This window comes from Panicum virgatum, chromosome 2K, assembly GCF_016808335.1.
Source record: "Panicum virgatum strain AP13 chromosome 2K, P.virgatum_v5, whole genome shotgun sequence".
Taxonomy (NCBI): domain Eukaryota; kingdom Viridiplantae; phylum Streptophyta; class Magnoliopsida; order Poales; family Poaceae; genus Panicum; species Panicum virgatum.
Window position 1 is genome coordinate 52,786,646 of NC_053137.1, and position 24,332 is coordinate 52,810,977.

At 47.9% G+C, this 24,332-nt stretch overlaps 3 protein-coding genes and 1 pseudogene across 3 annotated transcripts; 1 reads left to right on the forward strand and 3 right to left on the reverse strand.

Annotated features, from left to right (window-relative positions):
• Positions 1-7,496: 7,496 nt before the first annotated feature.
• On the reverse strand, positions 7,497-8,656 carry LOC120696129 (annotated as a pseudogene).
• A 4,931-nt stretch (positions 8,657-13,587) lies between these two features.
• On the forward strand, positions 13,588-17,322 carry LOC120684661 (hydroxymethylglutaryl-CoA synthase-like). The gene is made up of 12 exons (XM_039966542.1): positions 13,588-13,959; positions 14,458-14,564; positions 14,793-14,925; positions 15,093-15,236; positions 15,348-15,506; positions 15,631-15,704; positions 15,805-15,880; positions 16,002-16,057; positions 16,250-16,337; positions 16,417-16,557; positions 16,644-16,793; positions 16,897-17,322. The coding sequence occupies exons 1-12, from the start codon at positions 13,891-13,893 to the stop codon at positions 17,104-17,106; spliced, it is 1,407 nt and encodes a 468-aa protein (XP_039822476.1). The 5' UTR covers positions 13,588-13,890; the 3' UTR covers positions 17,107-17,322.
• A 524-nt stretch (positions 17,323-17,846) lies between these two features.
• On the reverse strand, positions 17,847-22,269 carry LOC120684671 (ATPase GET3A-like). The gene is made up of 7 exons (XM_039966551.1): positions 21,888-22,269; positions 20,859-20,980; positions 20,365-20,515; positions 19,804-19,914; positions 18,756-18,894; positions 18,419-18,534; positions 17,847-18,341 (listed from the first exon to the last, which is right to left on the reverse strand). Exons 1-7 carry the CDS (start codon positions 22,161-22,163, stop codon positions 18,165-18,167), a joined length of 1,092 nt encoding a protein of 363 aa, XP_039822485.1. The 5' UTR covers positions 22,164-22,269; the 3' UTR covers positions 17,847-18,164.
• Positions 22,270-23,303: 1,034 nt separating this feature from the next.
• On the reverse strand, positions 23,304-24,203 carry LOC120695442. Its single transcript, XM_039978690.1, has one exon. The coding sequence runs from the start codon at positions 24,201-24,203 to the stop codon at positions 23,304-23,306; it is 900 nt and encodes a 299-aa protein (XP_039834624.1).
• Between the last annotated feature and the right edge of the window lie 129 nt (positions 24,204-24,332).

Here is a 24,332-nt window from a genome sequence, read left to right on the forward strand (position 1 = left end):
GGGATAACGGCTAAGATCTACTCTACACGTTGAGTAAACCACACCTGCTAAATAACTCTCTTGCGATTTCATCCTCGCTTCGCGCAAAAGGTTCGAACCGAAGTTAGTAACGTCTCAGGGACCGGCTATTTAAGCTGATTCGACTTCCTCGCCGTTTTCAGTGTGGGACCAAAGGTCCTGTGCCGCGGCGCTACAGTAGCCATGCGCTACAGTAACCCGCGCGTCCACTGACAATCTCCCCCGTTAGGATTCGTCGTCCTCGTCGAACCAGCTTACCCATACGAGACAAAGGAGTAGGATCTCATCTCTCGGTCACGTCCCATATGTCTAGTGCTAACGATCCCATGTGCCACGTCCGTGGGTCCACTGCCAGCAGCCCATGTGTGTGTCCGTCCACACATGTCGGTGACATCCGTGTTCCCACACACACAACGTGCTCATGTACGCACACTTCTGCCCGTACGTGGCGTGAAACCGCGAGAGTTTGGCTCTGATACCCTGTAACGACCCGGTCCGGGATAACGACTAAGATCTACTCTACACGTTGAGTAAGCCACACCTGCTAAATAACTCTCTTCCACTTTCGTCCTCGTTTCGCGCAAAAAATTTGAACCGGAGTTACTAGCTTCCCAGAGACCGGCTATTTAAGCTGATTCGGCCCCTCACCGTTTTTATAATTAGTGTGGGACTAAAGTTCCTGTGCCGACTCACCGTACTGGCTGCTCCAGACCTCCAGTGCGGCACGAGCCGACCTCCAAACCCATCCAGACCTACACCTACCCCGAGCAGACCCACAAGCCCCAACCTTCCCCGGCCAAGGAAAACCGACGCGCTCCTTCCCCGGACGCGCCATGTGTCTCTGGAGCCTCAACTCCGCCAGGACGGGACATGCGCGCGGCAGCCCGTGTCCTCGCTCAGGCTGGGCGTTCGGTTATCGGTTCGGTTCTTCGGTTCTTGAAGAAGTCCGGTTCCTTAAAAACAGAAACCGTTCGGGTTTTTTAGAACAAAGAACTAAGAAATTTCGGATTCGGTTCTTTTGGTTCGGTTCCGGTTATAACCGATGGAACCGAACTTCATTGAGAAGGGAAAAAAATCTCTGGCTTGCCAGGGACCGGTGCTGCCCCGCGCCGCCGGCGGCTTGCCTGCGGGTGTGAGGACGGTCGCACCGCTGGCGGTGGCGTGCCTGCGGTCGCGGGGACGGCCGCGCCGCTGCCGCTCGACTATCGAGGACCACCGCCGCTGGAGGCCGCCGGGGAGGGCGGGGCCGCGAGCCCGCAGCCGGCAGGGGTCGGGGAGCGTCGGAGCGGCCGCAGCGATTGCCGCCTGCCGGGGACCGGGAGGGGCAGCGACGGCGGCCGCCGGCCGGGGTGGGTGAAAAACAGGCTGAAGCCGCGGAGGGGCCGCGGCGGGGGCCGGGGAGGGGCCTCGGCGCCGGCGAGGAGGACAAGGCGGCGGCCGAGGAGGGCGGGGAGGGTCTCTGGGGGGAGGGGTCGGTGCTGGGCGGGTGGGCGTCGCCGTCCAGTCCGACTGGGGGCGGCGGCTGGTTTGGGGTAAGGGTCTGGTGGTCTTAGGGTTTTGGAATTTGGACATTTGGTTGGATGGGCCTTGGGCCAGGTTAACCTTCATGGGCTGAATGTCTGGTTCTTCGGTTAACCGGCAAAAAAATCGAAACCGAACCGAGCACTTTGGTTCTTGAGAACTAGGAACCGAAATTCTCAGTTTCGGTTCGGTTCGGCTCCGGCTCTCGGTTTTTTCGGTTCGGTTCTCAGTTCTCCATTTTTTTGCCCATGGTGATCCTCGCCCCTCGGTCACCTGAGATGCGCCCCGGCCCTTCGTCGTCGATCGTCGCACGCCCCGCGGCCCGGGACCGGCGCTTCTGTTCCCTCGCCGTCGCCGGTGACGCGCCACGGCGATGCGCCGATGCGAGACGACGTCGCCGCGACCGCGCGCGCCATCAGGTGTTCAGGTGCGGGCGGGAGCGCGTGACCGTCAGCCGGCGTTCGTTCACGCAGCGCCGTTTCAATCCCCATCTTCTCTGCCACTCGGCCAGCGCGACCAGCAGCAGGCCACCGCCCGAACGGCCGCGTGTTTCTCAGGGCGCGATGGCCCAAAGGCCGGAGCTGCCAGTCGCCTCCGTCCTCACGCGGTCAACGAGGCCGCTCTGACTCAGCCTGCTGCCCATACAAAAGTACAAAATCATGGGCGCTGTGGCAATGTGTTTGGTTGTCCGTGAAAAAAAATTTCGCCCTTTGACATCTAATTATTAAAGGTACTAAATGAAGTCTAATTACAAAACTACGTCCACAACCATGGTACTGTTGCTGTAGTTAATGAAATATTAGACCGTACGATTAAAGAATGATTAGAGGAAGGCTACTGTAGCACTACTGTTGTAAATCATAGATTAATTAGGTTTATTAGATTCAGCTCGCAAAATTGCAACTATTTGTGAATAAATTTTACAAATAAATTTCGTTTAGTATTCCATGCAAGCATTCGTCTTTTTATGAAAAAATTTTAAGCGACAACCAAACACAGAGAAGTCATTTGTACAATCCCTAAAATATAAAGTGTCTCGGTACTACTCCCTCCATTTCAAATTATAGATCATTTGATTTTTTTTACTCCAAATTTGATCATTTATTTTATTCAAAAATTTATACAAAATATCACTTTTTTTTGTTGTGGGTTGCTTTATCAATACAAGATCTTTAAAAATGACTTAAATTTAGCAATATGTGTACAAATTTTTTAAATAAAATGAGTGGCCAAATTTAAGGCAAAAAAATCAAACAAACTACAATTTAAAATGGAGATAGTAGAAATCTAGAAATAGATAAGAGAAACGGAGAGGATGTGTCATAGACAACCGATAAAAGGACGAAACAAGCTTAGGCTGCTACTATTCTCAGCGTACCTGCTCCCTCCATCCAACACTGATATGCGTATAAAGGCAAAAAAAGTCAGCAATAAACTGATGGGACCTGCAATTTCTTAGGCCAGTTCAACAGAGGTTTTACGAAGAGTTCGTAACATCAAATTATTTGTCCATCGTTAATTTTGTTGATATGACAAACAGAGAAAATGAGAGACTTTCATATGATGAGAGAGTCTCGTATCCATAAAATTCAGCCGGCTTGATTATCTAATTTTCAATCTTAATAACTGTACTATAAAATAATATCTCCATACGGATTTTATAGCCCGTCGGACCATGCGTGTGCATAGTACTCCCTCCATTCACTTTTGATAGATATATTTTAAAAACTCAAATGTTCACAAATGATAGCTATATTTGCTAATGGCATGGGCTGTGGCAATAAATAGCACTGGTAACGAGGAGTTTCCAGTTAAAGTATTGGAGGACCAACAAAAAAGTCCGTGTTGTATTTATTATATGATAAGTAAAGTTGTTTTCCTTGGTCATTGTGTCAAGATGAAATATAGCTATCAAAAGTGAACGGAGGGAGTACGCTAATGCGCCGCCGTTACTTGGCAATAAAGTACGCTTGTTAATGCTGTGTTAACAAACGACTCCGTACCGGGATGGTGCGACCATATTTAGGATACCGCACGATGCACAGGGCGAGGCAACTAATAAACGACATTGCGGGGCTCTTATTAGATGCGGTGGAGCAACTCCAAAAAATTAGATAAAATTTGTAGCTAAATGATTAGGGTGTATTTATTTCATCTTAAAGTTCTAAAAAATTTCCGGCGCTACAGTAATTTCGAACGTTTGACAACTAATTAGAAGTCTTAAGTGTGGATAACTGACAAACCCCATTCCATAACCCCTGGGTGTAATTTTGAGACGAATCTTTTAAGCCTAATTAGATCATGATTGGAAAACGTCGTGCTACAGTAAATAATCTCTAATGATAAATTAATTAGGCTCGTTAGATTCGTCTCGCGATTTAGAACCCATCCATGTAAAAAATTTTATAAATAGATTTCATTTAGTACTTCTAAATGCCAAGATTCTGTTTCCAAAACTTTTGGAAAACAGAACTAAACACAACCTAAGTATAAGATTAGATAAACTAAAAAAAAGCTAGTCAAAGGGCTGGAGATCCAATAGCCTAGCAAAAAATTGGTGACTCCATCTCCTCTCCACCCACTTCCTCGACGCCGGCGGGCTACCGAGCAGCTCCGGTGGCAGCGGGGCATGAGCAGGCACGGGCGAGAGGGCGCGCAGACGGGAGAGCCAGCGAGCCTCTCCAGCAGCGTGCCGGGGAGGGAGCTCCGAGTGGCGGCGGGGAGGGAGCTCAGAGCAGCGACGGCGGGGAGGGAGCTTCGAGCTGCGACGGAGGGGAGAGGGCTCGAGCAGGCACGAACGAGAGGGCGCGCAGACAGTACAGTCGATGAGCCTCTCCAGTGCAGCATCGGGGAGGAGGTCGGAGCGGCGGCACCGAGGAGGGGAGACATATCCTGTGCAATCAAGCTTATGGTGCAATCACCGTGCAATCCAACTAAAAAAATCTCAAAAAATTCTGAAAAAAATCTTGAATGTGCATCTCAACCTACTTCATCTATATATACAATTTCAGGGTCAAATTCGTCCTCCTCTGGAAGTTACAAAAAAGACAAATTTTCTGACAAAAGTAATAGTTCAAATGCAACCTAAATTTGTCTTTTTTGTAACTTCCAGAGGAGGACGAATTTGACCCTGAAATTGTATATATAGATGAAGTAGGTTGAGATGCACATTCAAGATTTTTTTTAGAATTTTTTGAGATTTTTTTTAGTTGGATTGCACGGTGATTGCACCATAAGCTTGATTGCACAGGTTATGTCTCCCCGAGGAGGAGGGAACTCGGAGTGGCGGTGGCACCGCCCACGGACTCCGGCTCGCGGCCGGCGAGCAGGGAGGCGCGGCACATGGCAAAGCTTGGAACTGGCGCGCAGGGAGGCGTGGCGGCCGGCCGCCGAAGCTCGCAGCCAACGAAGCTTGGGCTAGGGAGCAGGGAGGCGCGGCGGCCGGTGAAGCTCGGAACCGGAGCATGCGGTCTACAAGCAGGGGGCACGACAGTCGGCGAGCCAGGGGAGCGCGGCGGCGCTCTGCGGCGACACCGAGCAGGGGGGCGCGGCGGTAGCGGCGCACTCAGCGGGTGGCGCAGGAGAGGTGGCGGGACCACGCGGGAGGAGAGATAGCGAACGCGGAGCAGCGGCAAAGATGCCGACCGGTTTTTCTGGAATGCAGAATGGGAAAGCGAGGCTAGGACTTTAGGTCATCCGTTGGAAACGAGTTTTACTGTTTTTTTTTGTTTTTTTACCTATCCATAGTGATTTTCATAATCTCTTGGAGATGCTCTATAAATGGCTTATGAGAACTATCTCAAAGTTCTTGGTCAAAATGCTCATATGAATACCATATGTGCTAATCGTATCGTCGAAGGAAGGAAATACTATTATCTGCTCTATTGAAACCTTACGGTGAACTAATTTGATTATCTAACTCATAAAAGCCTCATTTTTATGTCAAGATGAAATTAGGCAGTTTTATGTTATCACAACCAAAAGCTCCTAACATAGGATTGAGACGTGGTAACTTCCACTGTACGTAAATCCCAAATTGTCCTACCAGTGCACTTTTCAAAGAGGTGAAATTCTGAATAAGAAACTCCTTATTTTAGTTAGAGTTGAGGTGGTAACTTAGGTGTCACCTCGACAAGTATATTGTTTTATGAAATTACAATTAGGTACGACACAAGTATGTAACTGTTCCAAATATATCGAGGAGATCATGTGGTTTCCAATCACGAAGTGGTGGTAACATAGGATTTATCTAATGGCAACCATGGAATTCTCCCATCTCCTCTGTTCTTGCAACTCGCAACGAGGTTCCAATGTGCGCCCGCAATTAGCAAATTCAAAAGTTGCATCACAATAACCCTACTAAACCCTTACTACTACTTATACTTGTTTCTAGTACTAGTTTCTACCACAAAAGCGAAGAAAGTTAGACTCTGACAGTCTTGACTAGTCTTTGGATTGGAATTTGGAGGGTTGACTTTGCCAAAAGAGTAAAATGCACTGGGGTCCTTAAACTAGTGAGGGTGTGTCAAGTAGGTCCACGAACTCCGAAAATACAGATTCGGCCCCCTAATCTATTTAAGTGTGTCACTGGAGGTCCAAAACCCCTTTGACCGGGTCTGACCGCCTACGTGGCCTGCCACGTCGGTTCTCCTCACTCCCAGCCTCCTCTCTCTCCCACACGCCCCTCCCCTGTTCCGGCCTGCGGCCGTCCTCCAGCGGCGCCGCCGCTGCCCCCCGGCGGCTCCGCTCCCCTCCCGGCGCAGGGCAGCGAGGCAACGCGGCGACGGGCGAGCGGGCGGCCAGCACGGACGGCGGACCCTCCTTGTGGCTCGGCGGCCTGCGCGCGCGCCATGGCGACCGGCGATCGCGAGGCGAACGCGCCATGGCGGCCGGCTACCCTCCTCCCTCCCCATCGCCTCCCTCCCTCTTCTCCATGCCGGCAAGCTCGACTACGACGGTGGAGACCATGGCGCAGCGGTGGAGGCCGCGCGAGATCCGGCCTCCCTACCGCGCCGGCCGTGCGGCGCGGCGGAGAGGAGCGGCCGCGGCTGGCCGACCGCGGTGCGGCGCGGCGGAGAGGAGCGGCCTCGGCGGGCCAAGCGCGATGACGGGCGGAGCACGCGATGCCCAAGCGCGACGGCAGGCGGAGCGCGCGGCAGGCCAAGCGGCGGCGAGGCAGGCCACAGAGGTGCGCGCACGGGCGGGCGGCCGGAGCGCCGCGGGCGGTGCGGAGGCGACGGCGGCTCACCCTTCCCCTGCTCCAGCGGTGTCGACGTCGGGCGCGCGGAGCTCGTGCTCACGCGCGGGCGGCGCCGTGCGCGCGGTGTGCGTCGGCGGCGGCGGACGCTGACGCTATGGCCACAGCTCTATGCCGGGCACGGAGCTCGCGCGCGGATGAGGACGGCGGGGCGGCAGTCCAGCGGCATCCGGGCGTGGGAGGAGGCGGGACAGGGCGGGGCGGCGCTCGCTGGTGGCCCAAGACAGCGGGGGCGGTGCTCGGGGACGGCCAGGGACGGCGGTGGCGGGGTGGGGGCGGTGCTCGACGGCGGCTCGGGACGGCGAGGGTGGGGGCCGCGCTCGCCGGTAGCTTGGGACAGCGGCAATGGCGCTCGGGGCGGCCCTGGACGGCGGTGGCAGGGGCAATGCTTGACGGCAGCCTCGGCGCCTCCCCGCGCCGGCCATCCTCCTCCCCGGCAGCCATCCCCACGCGCGACGGAGCAGGGGCGGAGGAGGCGAGCAGGGGCCGGAACAGGGGAGGGGGCGGGTGGGGGAGAGAGAGGAGGCTGGGAGTGAGGAGAACCGACGTGGCAGGCCACGTAGGCGGTCAGACCCGGTCAAAGGCGTTTTGGACCTCCAGTAACACACTTAAATAGATTAGGGGCCGAATCTGCATTTTCGGAGTTCGTGGATCTACTTGACACACCCTCACTAGTTTAATGACCCCTGTGCATTTTACTCTTGCCAAAATGTTGGGCTCCTACTCTTCTGAACTGGAATCAGTCACGGCTATTTCTTCCTCGTCCTCCCCCTCACCGAGTTGGTGGCCGCCGGGCTGCTGGTCCCGTGACTCCCCGTTGCCGGCAAGCTGCTCCGCACCGTACACCGCCTGCTGCGGGAAGTTGGCGACGTTGAAGAGTTCGGGATTGGTTGGGAACGCCCAATAGTGAGTCGGCTGGTTGGCCGCACCCGCGGCGCCGGCCTGCTGCGGAACCATCCACACGGCCGCCGGTGGGATGATCTGCTTGCCGTCGCCAATCGCGCCGGGGCCGGTCGCCGGCAGGGCGAGGAAAGGGATGGCGCCTGCGGGCACCGCGGGGGCGGAAGCCGGGGCGAGGCCGCTGGACATCGAGATCGCACCGCCGCCGTTGGCTTGGAGCAGGGGGTCGGCGACGACGGGGTAGTAAGCCGCGGGGGCCGGTGCCGAGGGCCCCGCCGCGGCGCGCGTCGGCTGGAGCTTGCGACGGCGCTTGGGGTCCGGCTCCTGCTGCTCGACGTCGGCGGCCGCGGAGGCCGGCTCGGCGGGGAGGCGGGGCACGCCGTCGGGGCCCGTGATGGCGATCGCGGGGACCGTGCCCGTGCCAGTGGCGGCGATGATGGTGGCTCCGACTGCTGCAGCAGCCAGCGGACGGTCTCGCCGTCGGATTTGTGCTGCAGTTCGCGCGTGAGGCGGGCGACCCTCGCCGCGCACGGCGCCGCCAGGCGGATGCGCCGCCCGCGGCCCTCGACCTTGGTGTGCCGGTCGCGGTACCGCGGCGCGGGGTGCGGGTTGGCGAGTTGGAGCCCGCCGCCCAGGAACTCCACAGGCACGGGGGGCTCCGGCTTCGGCAGGCCGGACCCGCCCGCCTCGACCGACCCCATCGCGTCAACCGCCACCGTGAAGGCCGCCGCCGTCCCGTTGCCGCCGGCCTCGGCCGCGAGGTAGAGAGGCTCCGCGTCCTCCTCGCCCCTGCCCGGCGCACGGGGCTCCATGAGAGATCGGATTGTCGAGCCGCGCACCGTTTCGGCTCCCCTTCTTCGCCGGCGATTCTTCGGGTGGATTTGGCGGCGCCGTCTTTCCGGAGAGAGGCGTTTTAGGTCCCGCAAATAGGGTTACAGGGCCACCATGGAACGGGCCACAGCTTGCAGGGGAGGGGGCACATTCGGCCCATGACAAATCTCACTTTTAAATAAATTAAATAATTTGAATTTTAACTAGAATTATGTAAAAAAAAGTAATAACACTTATAGTATAAAATAATAAAATTAAATTAGTTATAGAATATATTTTTATTTATATAATAAACTTATTTGAAGATATAAACGCTAATACCGTTTAATATAAATTTGGTAAAATTTGAACTAATTTGACAGACATGGATTCATTAATTGTAATTTATTATAGGATTTGATCACATTATTTGATTTGATGTGCCAAGTTAATAATGGTGATTAGGCATTTATGCTGTTGTGAACGAGAAATTTTCTATTATATGGATTCTTTGACAAGAACTTGCAGTTTTATGTAACAATATAGATATTGGCTCAGCTGGCAGTTCTTATGACTACAAACATTGACATGTATCTCAATATGATTATAAACATTGACTTGTATCTCAATACCTTCTGCAAGTTTCTCTGAGTTTGAAGGAAGCTGTTGCCCCCAATTTGTTTTCCTCATGAATCAAGCTGCTAATGGTTTGGGCTCAGTCCAGTTTTAATGGTTTTAGGGTTTACTATTTGGTCTTATTTGGTTTGGTGGCAAATGGGGTAATATATTTAGCAGCGTGGTTTGGTTTGGTTTAGCTAGTATAAGGGATCGGTTCCATTCGGATTGGAGTTTAAATGAGTTATCCATGTACACACCCATCACTCGAATTTTCAGCCATTTGATGAAGATCCTACGGTCATTCTTCATCTTCAACCTCCTGATCCTCCTGACCAGAGCCATGGCGCACAGGCAGCGGCGGCACGCGGCACCGAATCATGCTAGCTCCAATCCATGGGTGCACAGTTCGGGGCCTTCATCCTCCTTTGCTGCTAGCAGCTTTGGAAATAACGTAACGGACATGTCTTCCGCCAGGAACCTATCTCGCTGCAGCGAACCTTGCGAACCTTGCAAGCCTGCAAGACAGAAGCGACGCTTTGGGGCGCAAGAGCTCCGAAAGGGTGCCGGGGCATTGGTACTCGATGGTGTGAAGTTTTTTCCATTTCAATGTAAACCACGATGAAACGAAATGCTGTAAAATGTTTTCACATTACCCGGCCCGGTTGGGGCCATTATAAATGAAATTCAGGTGGGGATCCTCTCCCCCGTTCACCCTTCAAAAAAAAAATTCCATGGGTGCAGCCTCCATGCGGTTGTCATATAGCTGCCTTCTCGCGCTGCGCACCGCGCCTTTGCCCACCCACTCGCCGGACAGGAGAGGAGCGCCCTGCGAGCGCGCAGCATGTGTCGGCCACTCGCTGCCGCATCGACGGCTTGCGAGCGGGGACGGGAGTTGCGGCGCCGGCCGCGCTTCAGCGGCGGCAACAACCGGAGGTCGGGACTCTTGACTCAAGACCTCGAGGTGGGCCGCAGAGCCCATGGCTGCCGCTCGCTCGCGCTCGTTAAGCAACGCATGGGCGTAAGCGGTTCAATTGGTTTGAAAACGCAATGCAGTCTGGTTTTGGTTTGGTTTTTGAAGCAGCTGGATTGGTGTGGTGTGGTTTAATCGATGAGCATACTACTAATTGGTTTGGTGCGATCTTGGTTTGAATTTTACACCATTAGCAGCTTGACTCATGATCATGTAGTAATAAACATTTACACGTTGACTGCTTAGCAATAAATGAATGTCAAATTTACCTAGCTGATTTGATCTAGGTTCTAAGTACCATGTGTGTCTTTCTTAGTCTCACAGAGAAACTGTTACCCACGATGGTTTACAATTTTCAAGTATCTTGGTGAAAGTATTGTTGACACGTCCAAAACAAATAAGTTGCACTCCTTATGGACATGACATCTAATTTACAGGATCTTAGATCTAGCGATGATATAGCAAAATTGTGCTCCCTACTACTTTGGTCTGCTAGGAACCTTGACCAAACTAATCATCCTGTGTGTAACTTTAAATCTTTTGGTTAGTGTTTTGCAGTGAGGAGCAAATTACTGTTCTAAACCATAATCGATCAATACGCAGGATTTTCACATGGCCATATTTTTTTAAAACATTTAGTTGTATTCTTCTTATTAGGAAAACATTCCCATAATCGGTTGAATTTTCAACAAAGTATCCAGATTATTTTATATATTTAAATATTAATAAAGTATTTCATACTTGTCCAACTAGAAGAGAATTCAACTAACATACGAAGAGGGGCTCATGTCCTTCCTCTTCTTCTTCCTCACATGTTCTTTCTTCCCAAAAATGTAGGAGGAACTTTGAAGGGTACCCATTGATCTGGGTGGGTGTGGGGGGGGGGGGGGGGGTAGCCCTTCTGTAGATTCACCACTGTGCCCAACAAGTGTTTGAGGAGTATCTTATCCGGTGGGAGGAGTATTATTATGTGATACACGAGATTTTATCCGGTGCGGCAGTGTGATCATCATCAATGGGGGAAAATAGTGCAGTGGTCAACATAACGAGTGATATGTTGAATCGCTGCTACGTGCTCGCTGGACCACCTCAAACCGAAGTCGTGGCATGAAGTTAGTGAGTCTGTATCTCATTCATTTAACTATATTTCCACATGGCAATCCATTTCATTAGTGGAGACACTTTTGAGTCAATTTGACTTTTTTATAAATATCCACGTCTTCTTCCTTTCTCATCTTCTCTCCCGCTCATGCACGATATGATTATGAATAACGCGAATAGTAGTAGGTTTTACAAACCATGTAATTGTAATATTATGAATCCAATTAACCCTTCTAGACACGTTCGGTTTTTATTTTCGTTTGCTAAAATAAGAACAAGAGATTGGATGATTTGAAGAACAGGCATATCTAGATAGGTGGGACCACCCTGTAACGCACAATCGACATCTGCAAACGAAGAACGCTGTGGATAGACGGCAAGGCCTACGAGTTCGCCGAGTTGTGTGTAGGGATGGCAACGGGTATATACCCGTCGGGTAGTGGCCACCCATACCCGTACCCGTTAGGATTAAATTTTACCCGTCGGGTTACCCGTACCCGCATACGGGTAAGAAAATGATTCCATACCCGTACCCGTCGGGTAATTTTTACCCGTCGGGTAACCCACACCCGAAATCATACCCGAGTATTACATATAAATATTAGACATTCACATGAAAAATAAATCATTACAAGCTTCATTTCAACAAGTTAATGGCTCATATGGGTTAACATGAGTTAGAGAGGGTTCAACAATATATATACTAGGAGGGTTTAATTGGATTTGAGCTAAATTCATAGGTCATATGGGCTAAAATGAGTTAGATACTTAGGCTCATTTGTTTTTCCTGCGGGTATTTCTTACCCACGGGTAGGCGGGTATGGGTAGTATAAACCCACACCCGTACCCGCCATACCCAATGGGTATAGGATTTTGTCCAATAATATACCCACGGGTAGAAAAATCATTCCATACCCGCCTTCTTATCGGGTAAAACCCGTCGGGTACTCGGGTTTCGGGTACCCATTGCCATCCCTAGTTGTGTGTTCCAGTCGACGCAGACAGCGAGGACATCGCAGGGGTTTCACATGCGGTGGCCGCCGATGGCGAGGACCCGCTGACCGCCCAGCCGGAGGGAGGCCCCCCTTGTTGCTGGGGCCGTGGTCATCCACAGAGACTAATCTACTACTCATCCTGTTCCCTGAGGCTAATGAAGAGGAAGTCCTCGAACTGCAAGCCGTGGAAACTCCTCTCTGTGAACTACGAAGCTGTCGAGGGTGAACTCTGTGAACCGTGCGGGGCCGCGAAGGAACACAAGAGGAGGATGAGGAAACTGACAGAGCGCATGCAACAGCAGATGGAGAAGGACCAAGAGTTCCTTCCCCGCGCTGGAGGCGATGCTGATGATCCTCAACTTACAACCGCAGTTTCGATCTCAATCAGTAAAACTACTAGACTACTGCTACTGATCTGCTATCCCCTACTGCTCTTAACCTCTCGTCCCCCTCCCTCGCCGGTGCCACTAAAACTATAATCTCTTGGTGTGGTTTGTCATCTGTGTTATGTAGAATTCCATCCCTGTGACCTTACGCCATGAGTTCATGACCATGAGAAATAAATACTATGCTGCAATTGTGTCTGCCTCGAGTATTTGTTGAGACGAGGCCACCAGGAGGGGTCGGGCAGGTTGATTGTGTTGCACCTCCGCTATTTTGAAACCGTTTAATCAATGTGGCATTGTCCCTTGAAATTCACATATACCTCCGGCATAAACGCCAAGTTTTATACTTTTGTACTTGTTGCAAAAATATCTTAGTTAGAATCATCCATCCGCTTGAGTGTCTGATTTAATTAATACAATTTTATTCATGAGGAGACCTTGCCTCCTGCGTCCCCCGGGGGAAAAAATGCGTGCAGGAGGGCTGTAAACTGCCCTCCGTGCAGTGCTTGCTTGTCTCGTGCATCCGAGCGACCGAGCCAAGCTGCTATTTGGAGCTGAGCGTCATCAGAAGAGTGCGGGCATCGGATTCTTACAATGTCCACGTGGTGCACATCCAGGCAGGGACCAGAGCGCCCCCCACCCCCACGCGACCGGCCCGCGCGAGAGAGCGCTAGCGTTACCGGGCTCTCCCGATCGCGGGGGCCGGTGCGCTGACCGGGCCAGAGGAGCCAGCCCAGCCGGTCAAGAGCCCTTTGGTTCAAAAAAAAAAAAACCGGTCAAGAGCCCGGCAGCCACGCGGCATCCCGGCCCGCCGTCCGATCCCCCAGATCCCCGCCCGCCCCCTCCAGTCCAGCTTGCCCCGGAGCCGGCGGGCCCCGCGGCCACGCCTCGAGACGCTTGTCGTGTCCGGCCCCCCTCACGTGCCGTGCCGGAATCTCCCCGCGATCCAACATCACGTGCCGCACTGGGCGAGCGAGCTCGCGAGCTCACCACTCACCACCACGCCACGCGATCCACGCTGACGCTGACGCCGAGGGAGGAAAACCATCCAGAAATATATACCCGTAGGCCGTAGATCCACCCATCCCGTCCCCCCCCCCCCCCCCCCCCACCGCGCAGCCAAGCCAGAGCCGTCCGGAGTCCACGAGGACAGCGTCGTCCTCCACTCCTCCTCCGCCGCCGCCGCCGCCGGCCGCAGCAGAACAGAGGAGCCCACGCGCCGGCGCGCGCTCCGTCCGGGCGGAGCGCACGAGCGCGGGTCCAGGGAGCGAGGGGGGATCGGGGCGGCGGCTCTCGGCTTCACTGCTGCGCGGGATGGCGGGCCGCAACGATGTCGGGATCCTCGCCATGGACATCTACTTCCCGCCCACCTGCGTGCAGCAGGTGAAATTCTTCTCCCCCCGGCTGCGCGCGTTACCGTTTCCGTCGCTACGGGCGGGTCGAGACGAGCCGATGCGGTGGTGCCTCCGATCCGCGGCGCCGACGCCTTCCCGCATTGCGGTGTGGGGGGTTTTGTGACGAAGGATTTCGGGTTTCATAGGAATCGACGGGGGGTGTTTAGCTGGAGGGTGGTCGAATTCTCGCCGATTGCTGTCGGAACTCGAAAGCTTAAACCTCTCGTGGGTTCAGTGCAGTGCTGCTGCTCGATTCGGTCAGGTGACGGGTCAAATCAGTGGTTAGAAATGCGGTTGTTGGGATTGTTTCGCATCTGTGCAACTCCGGACAACCTGGAGAGTCTGCTCCCGGAAGATCCATGCAGAAAACGGGGAAGGGATGTAAAATTTAAGTAGCACAGGAGAAGATCCGGGTAGTTGCATGTTTAGGAGGAATTGGGCATCATGTTTTGATCCAGCAGTCTCATAGATGGTGCCTTGAATGCAGGAGGCGCTTGAGGCCCATGACGGCGTGAGCAAAGGGAAGTACACCATCGGCCTTGGGCAAGATTGCATGGCCTTTTGCAGCGAGGTGGAGGATGTCATCTCAATGAGGTATTCTTTTTTTTTTATGTTATTAGCCTCGAACAAGACTATTGGTCTGGTGTCACAAATTTCTTTGCCACAGATATTCCTTCTCTGATGTCTTTGTTGTGTTGTAACGGAGACGGTTTTCTATATAGTTGCTCGATCATCAGTAGTCTTTGTCGTATGCAACTTCTATTTTAGATATATGTTACCGGTTGTGGTTTGAATAATGAGTAAAAGACTATTCGCTTGCAGTTTGACCGTTGTCAATTCCCTCCTAAAAAAGTACAACATTGATCCAAAGCTTATTGGTCGCTTGGAGGTTGGAAGTGAGACGGTTATAGACAAAAGTAAATCCATCAAAACTTGGCTGATGCAAATTTTTGAGGTTTGTTCACCCAACTCAGTAAAATCATCTAAGTTGCATCCACATATATCTAGAAATACTGTATTCATATGCTCAACCACACCTTTTAGTAAGAATGTCCTAAAGTCTCTTGCTAATTTGTTTTCCCAAGAAGTTAATTTTTGTCGGCTTCTGTTCACAAAATGCAGAAAAGTGGCAATACTGACATTGAAGGAGTTGACTCCAGCAATGCTTGTTATGGTGGAACTGCTGCCCTGCTGAATTGCGTGAATTGGGTTGAAAGTAACTCCTGGGATGGACGCTATGGTCTTGTCGTTTGCACAGACAGCGCGGTTCGTCATCCAACCTTCCCTTTAAGCATGCCTACCGTGATTGGTTGCTCCTTTTAGTTTCTGCTGGAACATGCAATCACAAATTGTCATCTTGTGCTACTGCAATTTCAGGTTTATGCTGAAGGGCCAGCTCGTCCAACTGGGGGTGCTGCTGCAATTGCAATGCTCATTGGCCCTAATGCTCCTATTTCATTTGAGAGCAAATATAGAGCTTCTCACATGGCTCATGTCTATGATTTCTACAAGCCTGATCTCGCAAGTGAATATCCGGTTAGTTTTTCAATCCCTAAACCATCTACTTTCATATACATGCACATGTCCTTCATAATTCGAATTCTTTTCTGCTATCGAATGGCATGTTCAGCATTTCCTTATAACAGCAGATTCATTGCAGGTTGTTGATGGTAAACTATCCCAAACATGCTACTTGATGGCCCTAGACTCATGCTACAGACAATTTTGCAACAAGTGAGCTGCTGCTACTTTATTCCTTTCATTTTTAATGTGAACCTGATTTTTCTTTCAATGTATAAGATTTCTGCTGACCCACTATAATTTCTGAAACTAGATACGAGAAGATTGTGGGGAAACAATTCTCGATTTCTGATGCAGAATATTTTGTGTTCCATTCTCCATACAACAAGGTCTTATTTATTAACTGAGGGCTTTAATGAAGATAATAACTGCTCCAAAAGTTCTTTTTTTTTGCTGTTTCTAGTCTCATGGCCTTGGAAGATTTCCTAATCTCTTCTGTATTTGTTACAGCTCGTGCAGAAGAGTTTTGCTCGACTTTACTACAATGACTTCATGCGCAACTGCAGGTTTGCATTCTTTCTTGGGTTTTGCCACCTTTCTGAGAACAGTAGAGTTCCAATTTAAGCTTTTCTTAGGCCAAACATAGGAATCAATTCTGGAGAACTTTCAAATTTTACATACAGGCTACTCTTGTTATCTGACACTTTAAGTCCAAGATATTTTCCTGAACTAGACTGTTTTTTATACTTTTTTATCAGCTCTATTGATGATGATGCTAAAGAGAAGCTTCAGCCATTTTCTAATCTGACTGGTGAAGAGAGCTACCAGAGTCGCGACTTGGAAAAGGTCTTTTATCATTATATGCAGAATTGTTGTCATGTGATAAATTTAAAATGTAATGAAGTTTTTTTTGCCAAATTTCCAGGCCTCGCAACAAGTCGCGAAGCACTTGTATGACATCAAAGTTCAGCCATCGACTCTGCTTCCCAAACAAATTGGCAACATGTATACTGCATCCCTTTATGCTGCATTGGCATCTGTACTATATAACAAGCATGATAGTCTGGTGAGCCCTGTATGTTTAATTCTTTATCTATAGTTTTGTAATCATCATTCTTAGATGCTGAGAATCAGCTACATCTTTTATTATAGGATGGACAAAGAATCGTGATGTTCTCTTACGGCAGTGGCTTGACATCCACTATGTTTTCGTTGAGGCTAAACAATGGCCAGCATCCCTTCAGTTTATCAAACATTGCTTCAGTGCTTGGTGTCACAGAGAAGCTTCAGTCAAGGCATGAGGTAAGTCCTTCCATTCATGCTTGTTGTTCACTGCTTATAGATCAATGCGCCTTAAGTATTTATTTTGACACTATGCTGGCGTACTTCTACTTCCTGCAAACAGACCTTGCCCGAGAAGTTCATTGACACATTGAAGCTGATGGAGCACCGGTACGGTGCAAAGGATTTCGAGACCAGCAGGGACACGAGCCTGCTGCCGCCTGGCACATTTTACCTGACCCATGTGGACTCCATGTACCGGAGGTTCTATGACCAGAAGCCTGTAGAGGGTGGCAAAGCCAAGTGCTGCAACGGCTTTGCAAATGGCCACTAGTGGCGTGCCGTGGACTCTAAGGTCGCCTCGCCTGCCTTGTTGCTCATAGACTCATCGTGCTCTGTACTCTGATATGCTTATGGTTAGAATTTCCAGCCTAGTGTGTTTCTGAAATAATTTGTTGTCTGCAGCTGTTCTCCTAGATCAGCTAGTTTTTGTAATATTTTTATCTGACCGGTGAAATCAGTCTTGATATTCTTGTTTCTGTAGTTTGTTGGTTCACTGCTTCACTGGTCAAGTGGTCAGCGTTCTTGTCTTCTTGTAAGTTAGGCTGCGAAATTATTCTGTATCGAGCGCCTGACACTTTGGTGCTCCGGCACAAGGCCAAGTGATGCGGACGTGGTTGTGCCGCGGCTAACAAGGTAGCTCAACTCTTAGCAGGTTTCACTCACCAAAATCAAACAGCCAGATATGACAAACCAGCGTGCCAAATGTAACTAATACACAACTTATTGAAGTTGTAATTTTCAAAAATCATGGTATCGAGAAACTGTAGTTTAAATGGAGCCAAAGTTGGGCTGTACCATAATACTGAAAGGGGTCTCGGTGATGTTTTCATAACTCAAGGTTACAGCATTAAGCAATACTGAAGTTGAACGAAGCTACAATTTTTTGCTAAAAGTACATGTTTTGTCGTACCCAACCTCCTAGTTTTCCAAAACCATAGTATTTGTCCAAAACTCCACAACGCAAATTCAGTATTATGCATTGAGAAAAACTAGCGCTAGCCAAATCCAGAGTTTCTTGGAAAATAACATCCTTTGATCAAACAGTACCAGGAGAATGAATTCTGGAACCGATCCTCAGATGCCTGAATAACCAGCAAAAAGAATGTATCTATATCTCGTGCTAATCATACACTTTCTCTGCCGATTGCTATTACAAATCTATTTTTTTAAATAAGCTATTACAAATCTAAACATGTCGATTGAGGAAACATGAAGTGAAATCAGCAAGAGTGTGTAATGACACGAAAATTTTGAGATGTCTCTCTCCAACTCTGTTTTCTTCATAGCTTCTGTCAGGTTTTACACACCTCACCCGTGAAAGAGAAAGGATCACGCTGCCTGCTTCCCTTTCTTAACCCTATCTAATTCTGACTCAGCCTCTTGCAGTGCAGATTTCAGTATAGATACTCTCTGTTCCAGCTCCTCGACAGTGCCCCTTTTCAGAGCAGACTTGTATGGTGTAAGGAAGTGCCGGGAAAAGTTTTGCAAAGCTTGAACACCACAAACCTGGAAAACACATCTTCAAGCACTTACACACATTGTAAACTAGAACAAGCGACACTGTGGTCTACCGGATTACTTACCTCTTCTGAAAGTAAGGGCAGCTTGGTGATGTTGAAGTCGTCATATAACATATGGAACTGATCAATATATTTCTGTTGCATTTTTATCCGTGCTTTTAGCAATTTTGACTCAACAGCTGCCACCAATAAAAGTGAGTACATTAAACCAACAAAAAGACTGAAAATGTCTAGTTCAGTGTTCAGGAGGTTTCTTTTTGAAATACAAATTCTCTAGGTCTTTCAGACAGACTGCCATCTTTGCTTGAAGAATATTTAAATTAGCAGTGGCATATTTAAATTTCCAAAAAAGCTTCATATGCCAGTAAATTTGACAAATAAGGTGATTGTTTGTACTTACGTTCTTCATCAAAGATAACTTGGTTGATAATAATATTGTGTGAATCAATCTCAAACTTCGCTAATTCTTGCACCAATCTCTCTGTTTCATATAATGAAAGAAATTCAGGGATACAGACACACACGAAAGTTGTCAAGTCCTGAGAAAAAAAAGGAGTCAGAAGGGGTTATATCATCTTCAAATGTTTAAATAATGTAGAGATTTATTGAGGAGACAATCAAAAATGATCAAAACAAATGACTAGAGTCACAAAGTTCCCCGGTCGAGGGTCGATACTTCATAAAATAGTGGTACGAAGCGGGTATACCTCTATAGAACAATAAATTATTATGTCGAACATGACCCTGATTCATCCAGGTCGATGCGTCTTTGTAAAGACAAAAACTATATACACATGCTACTAACGAAGAAGTTAATATGTACAAACATATTAGAGTAAAATATATATATAAGAGTACATTTAGGCAATGGTACACATACAGCATATAACCTAACAAAAGGCACACCAATTCACTGACACCTCCTCGTCCAAATTGAACTCCACCAACAATGGGGCTGTGACACCTCTCAAATTGGGACACAACCCAACCTTGAATGGGGCGCTTGACCCTGTTCGACCCCGACCTTCGAATCGGGACGGCGTCCCCAGGTCGTGGGACGAGGCATCGGCCGCGAATTTTGTGACTTTAACCACTAGTGCTCTTGTGCACTTCAATTGATCAAGTAAATAAGTCAACCTAGAGTGGCTTAAGCAAGAAACTAGTGTGCTGTTTCAAACTAATCTCTATAGTAACCATACTGACTGTGAGTTCTGGACATGTATCGTGAACCAGTTTCAAACTCATGCCCTTCATTAACAATTTGACCAAAGCTTAAGAGCACCAGGGCATTATTATGAATTCCATGACTTCTGCCATGTGTTGGCACTTGGCATGCATGTTCCCACTATATTTTACTCATAACTAATGTTTGACATCCCAGATTAAATAGCCTTTTGGTTAGCTCATAAAGGAACATATATGCTTCTCCAAAAGCTTCACAGCCTTACCGGATCTTTAAATTGCCTGTTCACTTGCTCGATCACATCCTTCATACCCTCAAGTCTCCCAAGCATTGCATCCTCGTTTATTTCATCACCAAGACCAAACAATCGACTGGCCTGCCAAATGCATCCATGATTATATTAGCCGGTTGGCGTCTAGGTAGCTTCAAAGAAAATTTTGCACATGTGAGGGTTTACATCATAAACATATTACCATTCAGCTCCAATGAATAGAAATACTATGTCATCAAGTCACTCTTTTTTGTGTCTTTTTTGGGGGGGGGGGTGTAATTTTTTGCAAAATGAAACACAAACATTCAGTTTGGGATGTCAAAGTTCATCGAAAGCTTGGTGCTTCGGATTCTATTGATCAGAACACAGGTTTCCTCAATTTGTTTCTTTGTTCTAATTTGTAGTCAGTAGAACAATGGTTAAATTATTGATAAATTAACAGATATCCTAGAAAATTACAGCAGCATTAACCCAAAAACTGGACATCTAAATACATGCCCTACAAGTTACCTTCAATTATATTTTTCCCAGTAACTTGAAATGTATGAAGAATACCTGATTCAACAGACCGCCAAATCTGTTTTTCAACTCCATCATTTTCTCAAGACCCTTTTCTAGGGTTGCTGGGAACTGCAGCAGCCGTAAAGTATGCCCTGTAGGAGCAGTATCAAAAACTACAACAGAGTAATCCATTGTTTGGACTAATCTGCAGTAAGTAGGAAAATATCATATTCAAATAGCTGCTAGGATCTAAAAAATACAAAAGCACCCATAGAGTGTTAAAAGCCTGAATAACAATTAATCTAATTCCCAAGATATATCAGAGGGACATTGAAAAGGTGAAATTACAAAAAGGTAACAACTGAACTACTTAAAAGCACTTTTCTGAATATGAATTAATCTAATTCCCTAGATATATCAGAGAGACATTGAAAAGGTGAAATTAAAAAATGGTAGTAACTGAACTACTAAATTGATTGTAATGAAAGGAATTGGTCATAATGGTAACTGGTAAGAATAACAAACACAGGAATTGAGCAAAACCTTACTTTAGCATTTCAGCAAAACTCATAGCTTCATCTACTCCTGGAATCGCATTTGTCAGTTCTGAAAGGAATCCCTCCATTCCTTCATTGGATAAATCATCATTTTCTACCTTTGGATCAATTTCCTGCAAATAAATTTTTAAAATGAGGTTGTTGAACGTGCATACCGGTTCTACAAAAATGAGCCAAGCTATCTTTTCAAATAAAGAGTCAAATAATGAAAATAGCATATCAATTTTTTTCTAAAAAACATATGATAACAATTAAAACTGCTTTAACTTATTTATAATTAGTGGAAACACTAAAAATAAATGATTAGGCGCCTTATTGAAAGGTATAGTATCAGTATCATGCTCATGATGGACGAAGAATAAGAAAAGGAGTTCTAAAATCTGGTGCCTAGTCATACATGTATTTTTTTACTACCCAAATGGGACATGTTTTAAATCAAATTTAAATAGAATAGGCATTCTTTTTTTTCTCCAAAGCCAATCACCTAATTTCTTATTAGCCTCTGCTTAGCATATACAAAAGAAAATTACAAGTAGTACATTTCTACAAGTCAGCCCACTAATCTTCAACTTCCATCATCAATGCAACAAATAATGGTGACGGCCATATTCTCGAGCAGAAGCCTAATGGCCATTTGGGAAGGTTAATGAAACACGGTCCCATGCTGAGCAGCAAACCTGTGAACCACATGCCACAACCCCGAATTGGTAACTTTCCTGTCCGTATAGCCTGGTCTATATAAATGTCTAGCTCTTCTCAATGAGACTTTTCTATCTGCATAGTTCTTGTCCTCTTCCATACAACCTTACTAACCTCCCCCTTCGGAAATTCTGTGAAGCAACTTTCCCAGCCAATCACCAGGACACGCAGCCAGCTCATATCCAATCCTCACAAACACCACAGAATTGGGTGGAATCGAGTCAAGTCACGAAGACCGCGCGAGAACCGAGAATAGTGTGGATTGGCAACGTAAGGAGGGGGGAGAAGGCGGAAGAATTTCCTCCTGTTTTTGGCGCTTACCATGGCGTAGAGGTTGGTGAATCCGCGGACGAGGGTGGGGAATTTGGTGAAGCGCTGCTGGAAGGCGTCGCTGAGGTTGTGCGCGGGGTCGGTGGAGATGACGAGCACGGACTGGCGGACGGAGGCGAGGAGGACGGAGAGGATGGAGCTGCAGGTGGTCTTGCCGACGCCGCCCTTGCCCCCGACGAAGACCCACTTGAGGGTGTCCTGGTCGAGGAGGTTCTGCACCGTGGGCTCCGGCGCGTCGCCGGCGTCCACCACCGCCGCTGACGCCATGCTCCGATACCCGCGGGGGTGATCGAGGTGGGCGAGAGGAGGGGGATGAGATCTGGAGGAGAGGAGTGGGGGAGGAAGCAGACGGCGGTGGCGCGTGGAGGCAGAGGTGGTACGGGAATTGTCTAGGTGGAAAATACCTTTCCTCTCCTGGACGTTTTCATCTTTCACTTTTCACCTCGGTAGATTCTCATTTACTAATTTTGTTTCGAGAGAACATTCATTATTTGTCACATTTAAATTGAAGTGCAATTTTGAACTAGGATCCTTTTTAACCTTAAATGGATTGTGAAGGAAAGGTTAAAAGGGGGCAATTGTGTTTTTACCCCTGTTTTGAACTCCAATTGCGATTTTACCCCTATTTTTTTGACTTTGCATTTTTACCCTTACTGTTCGCAAATGAACACTCATTCTACCCCTACTCGTGAACAGCAGTTAACGGTGTTAAAGAAGACAATTTTACCCTTGCAAATATACCCCTATTTTTTTAGAACTTTGTGAATATACCCCTGTTTTCATTATATTTCAGCAGAATTTCAATAAGAATATGAACAAGTATTTGACAGAAATTTGGACAGCAACATGACATACAAAATTAAGTTGAAACCACATACATATATGTTGATAATAGATAGATAACATCCCATCATATATACATATCCAAAAGAGATGTAGCACCAAATCAGAACCCCCCATCATACATATCCAAAAGAGAAGCACCATGAGATCACATCCCAACATAGGTGTCCAACAAAAGCGACTGGTATATTACATGATGAGAGGTGGCTGCATCACAATCATTCATCTATTCCTAACAATTGAGCCAATCGCCCTCCTGATCCTCCCCTTCTTCCTCCCCTTCTTCCTCTTCCCCTTCCTCCTCTAGCATTTTCGGTTCCAGTTTCATTTTCACTTGGATTTCCTCTTCCTCTTCCTCTTCCTCTTGCTCTTCCTCTTCCTCTTCCCCTCCCTTCTCCAGCAATTTCTGTTTCAACTTGAGTTTAACTTGGATTTCTCCTTCCTCTTCCACTCCCTCTCCCTTTTTCTGTTGCACTTGCACTTCACACAAGTATAGAAAGATGTTCAATTAACAGTTTGACAACATAAAGTAGGAAAAAATAGAAATAGCTAGAAATCAACCACTCACCCTAAGGTTTGTGAAGATGATCCATTTTGTGAAGCTGAAATCTTCCTCTTTTGACTTGCAGTGAGACCTCCTTGGCAATGCTTGGCTATGTGGCCTAGTTCATTACATTCAGAACATGGCTTCCTCTTTTTGCTAGTGCCAGCCTCATCATATGACTTCATTCTAGATATTCTTGGTCTGCCTGGTTTCCTTCTCAATTTAGGTTTCTTGACTTTGTAGCCTAAATCAACACGTGGCCAACTATCCTTAGATGTCATAGGATTGAAAGTACCTGCATATGCCTTCCTAAACCTATCAACAGAGAAGTAGTCATCAATAAATTCATCCATCTTTGCATGCCTGCTAAGCCTAGCAATAAAAGCTAGAGCATGAGTGCAGGGCTTTCCAGTCACTTGCCAAGCTCTACAAGTACATGTCCTTTGTTCCAAATTAACTGCATGTCTGAATCTGTTCACTGTTACTTCTGCTGTTCCAGCCCCACATATCAACACCTCATGGTCCTTAATAGTCTTGGTTTTAGCATTCAGAGCATTGATGATATCTGGGATGATGTATCCTGACATTTTTCTACCAATTTTGGCCCTCAAAACCATTTTCTTGATGATCATCTGTCTTATCTTGTCATGCATCTCAACAATCTGAAAATCCTTGGTTTTTGACACCCAACTATTGAAACTTTCAGAAAGATTATTGTTGATGTAATCTATCTTGCAATCTTCATAGAATTTGCTTCTACTCCAAACAAATGGATGATGCTCATCCAACCACTCAAGTGCACTAGGATCTTTCTCCTCTATCTTGCCCATGAAGTAGTTGAACTTATCAATTGTGAAGCTCTTGGCAGCACACCACATATTCTTACCATAAAGCTCACTACCATACCCATTCTTCTTCATGTTCTTCCACAAGTGTCTCATACATTCTGACTCACGCGACAAAGTAATGTGCTGTTTCGAACCCCACATATAGTGTTCAGCTATGAAATCAACCAAGTGTAGCAAACTATAGTTATGGATGTCAATCGT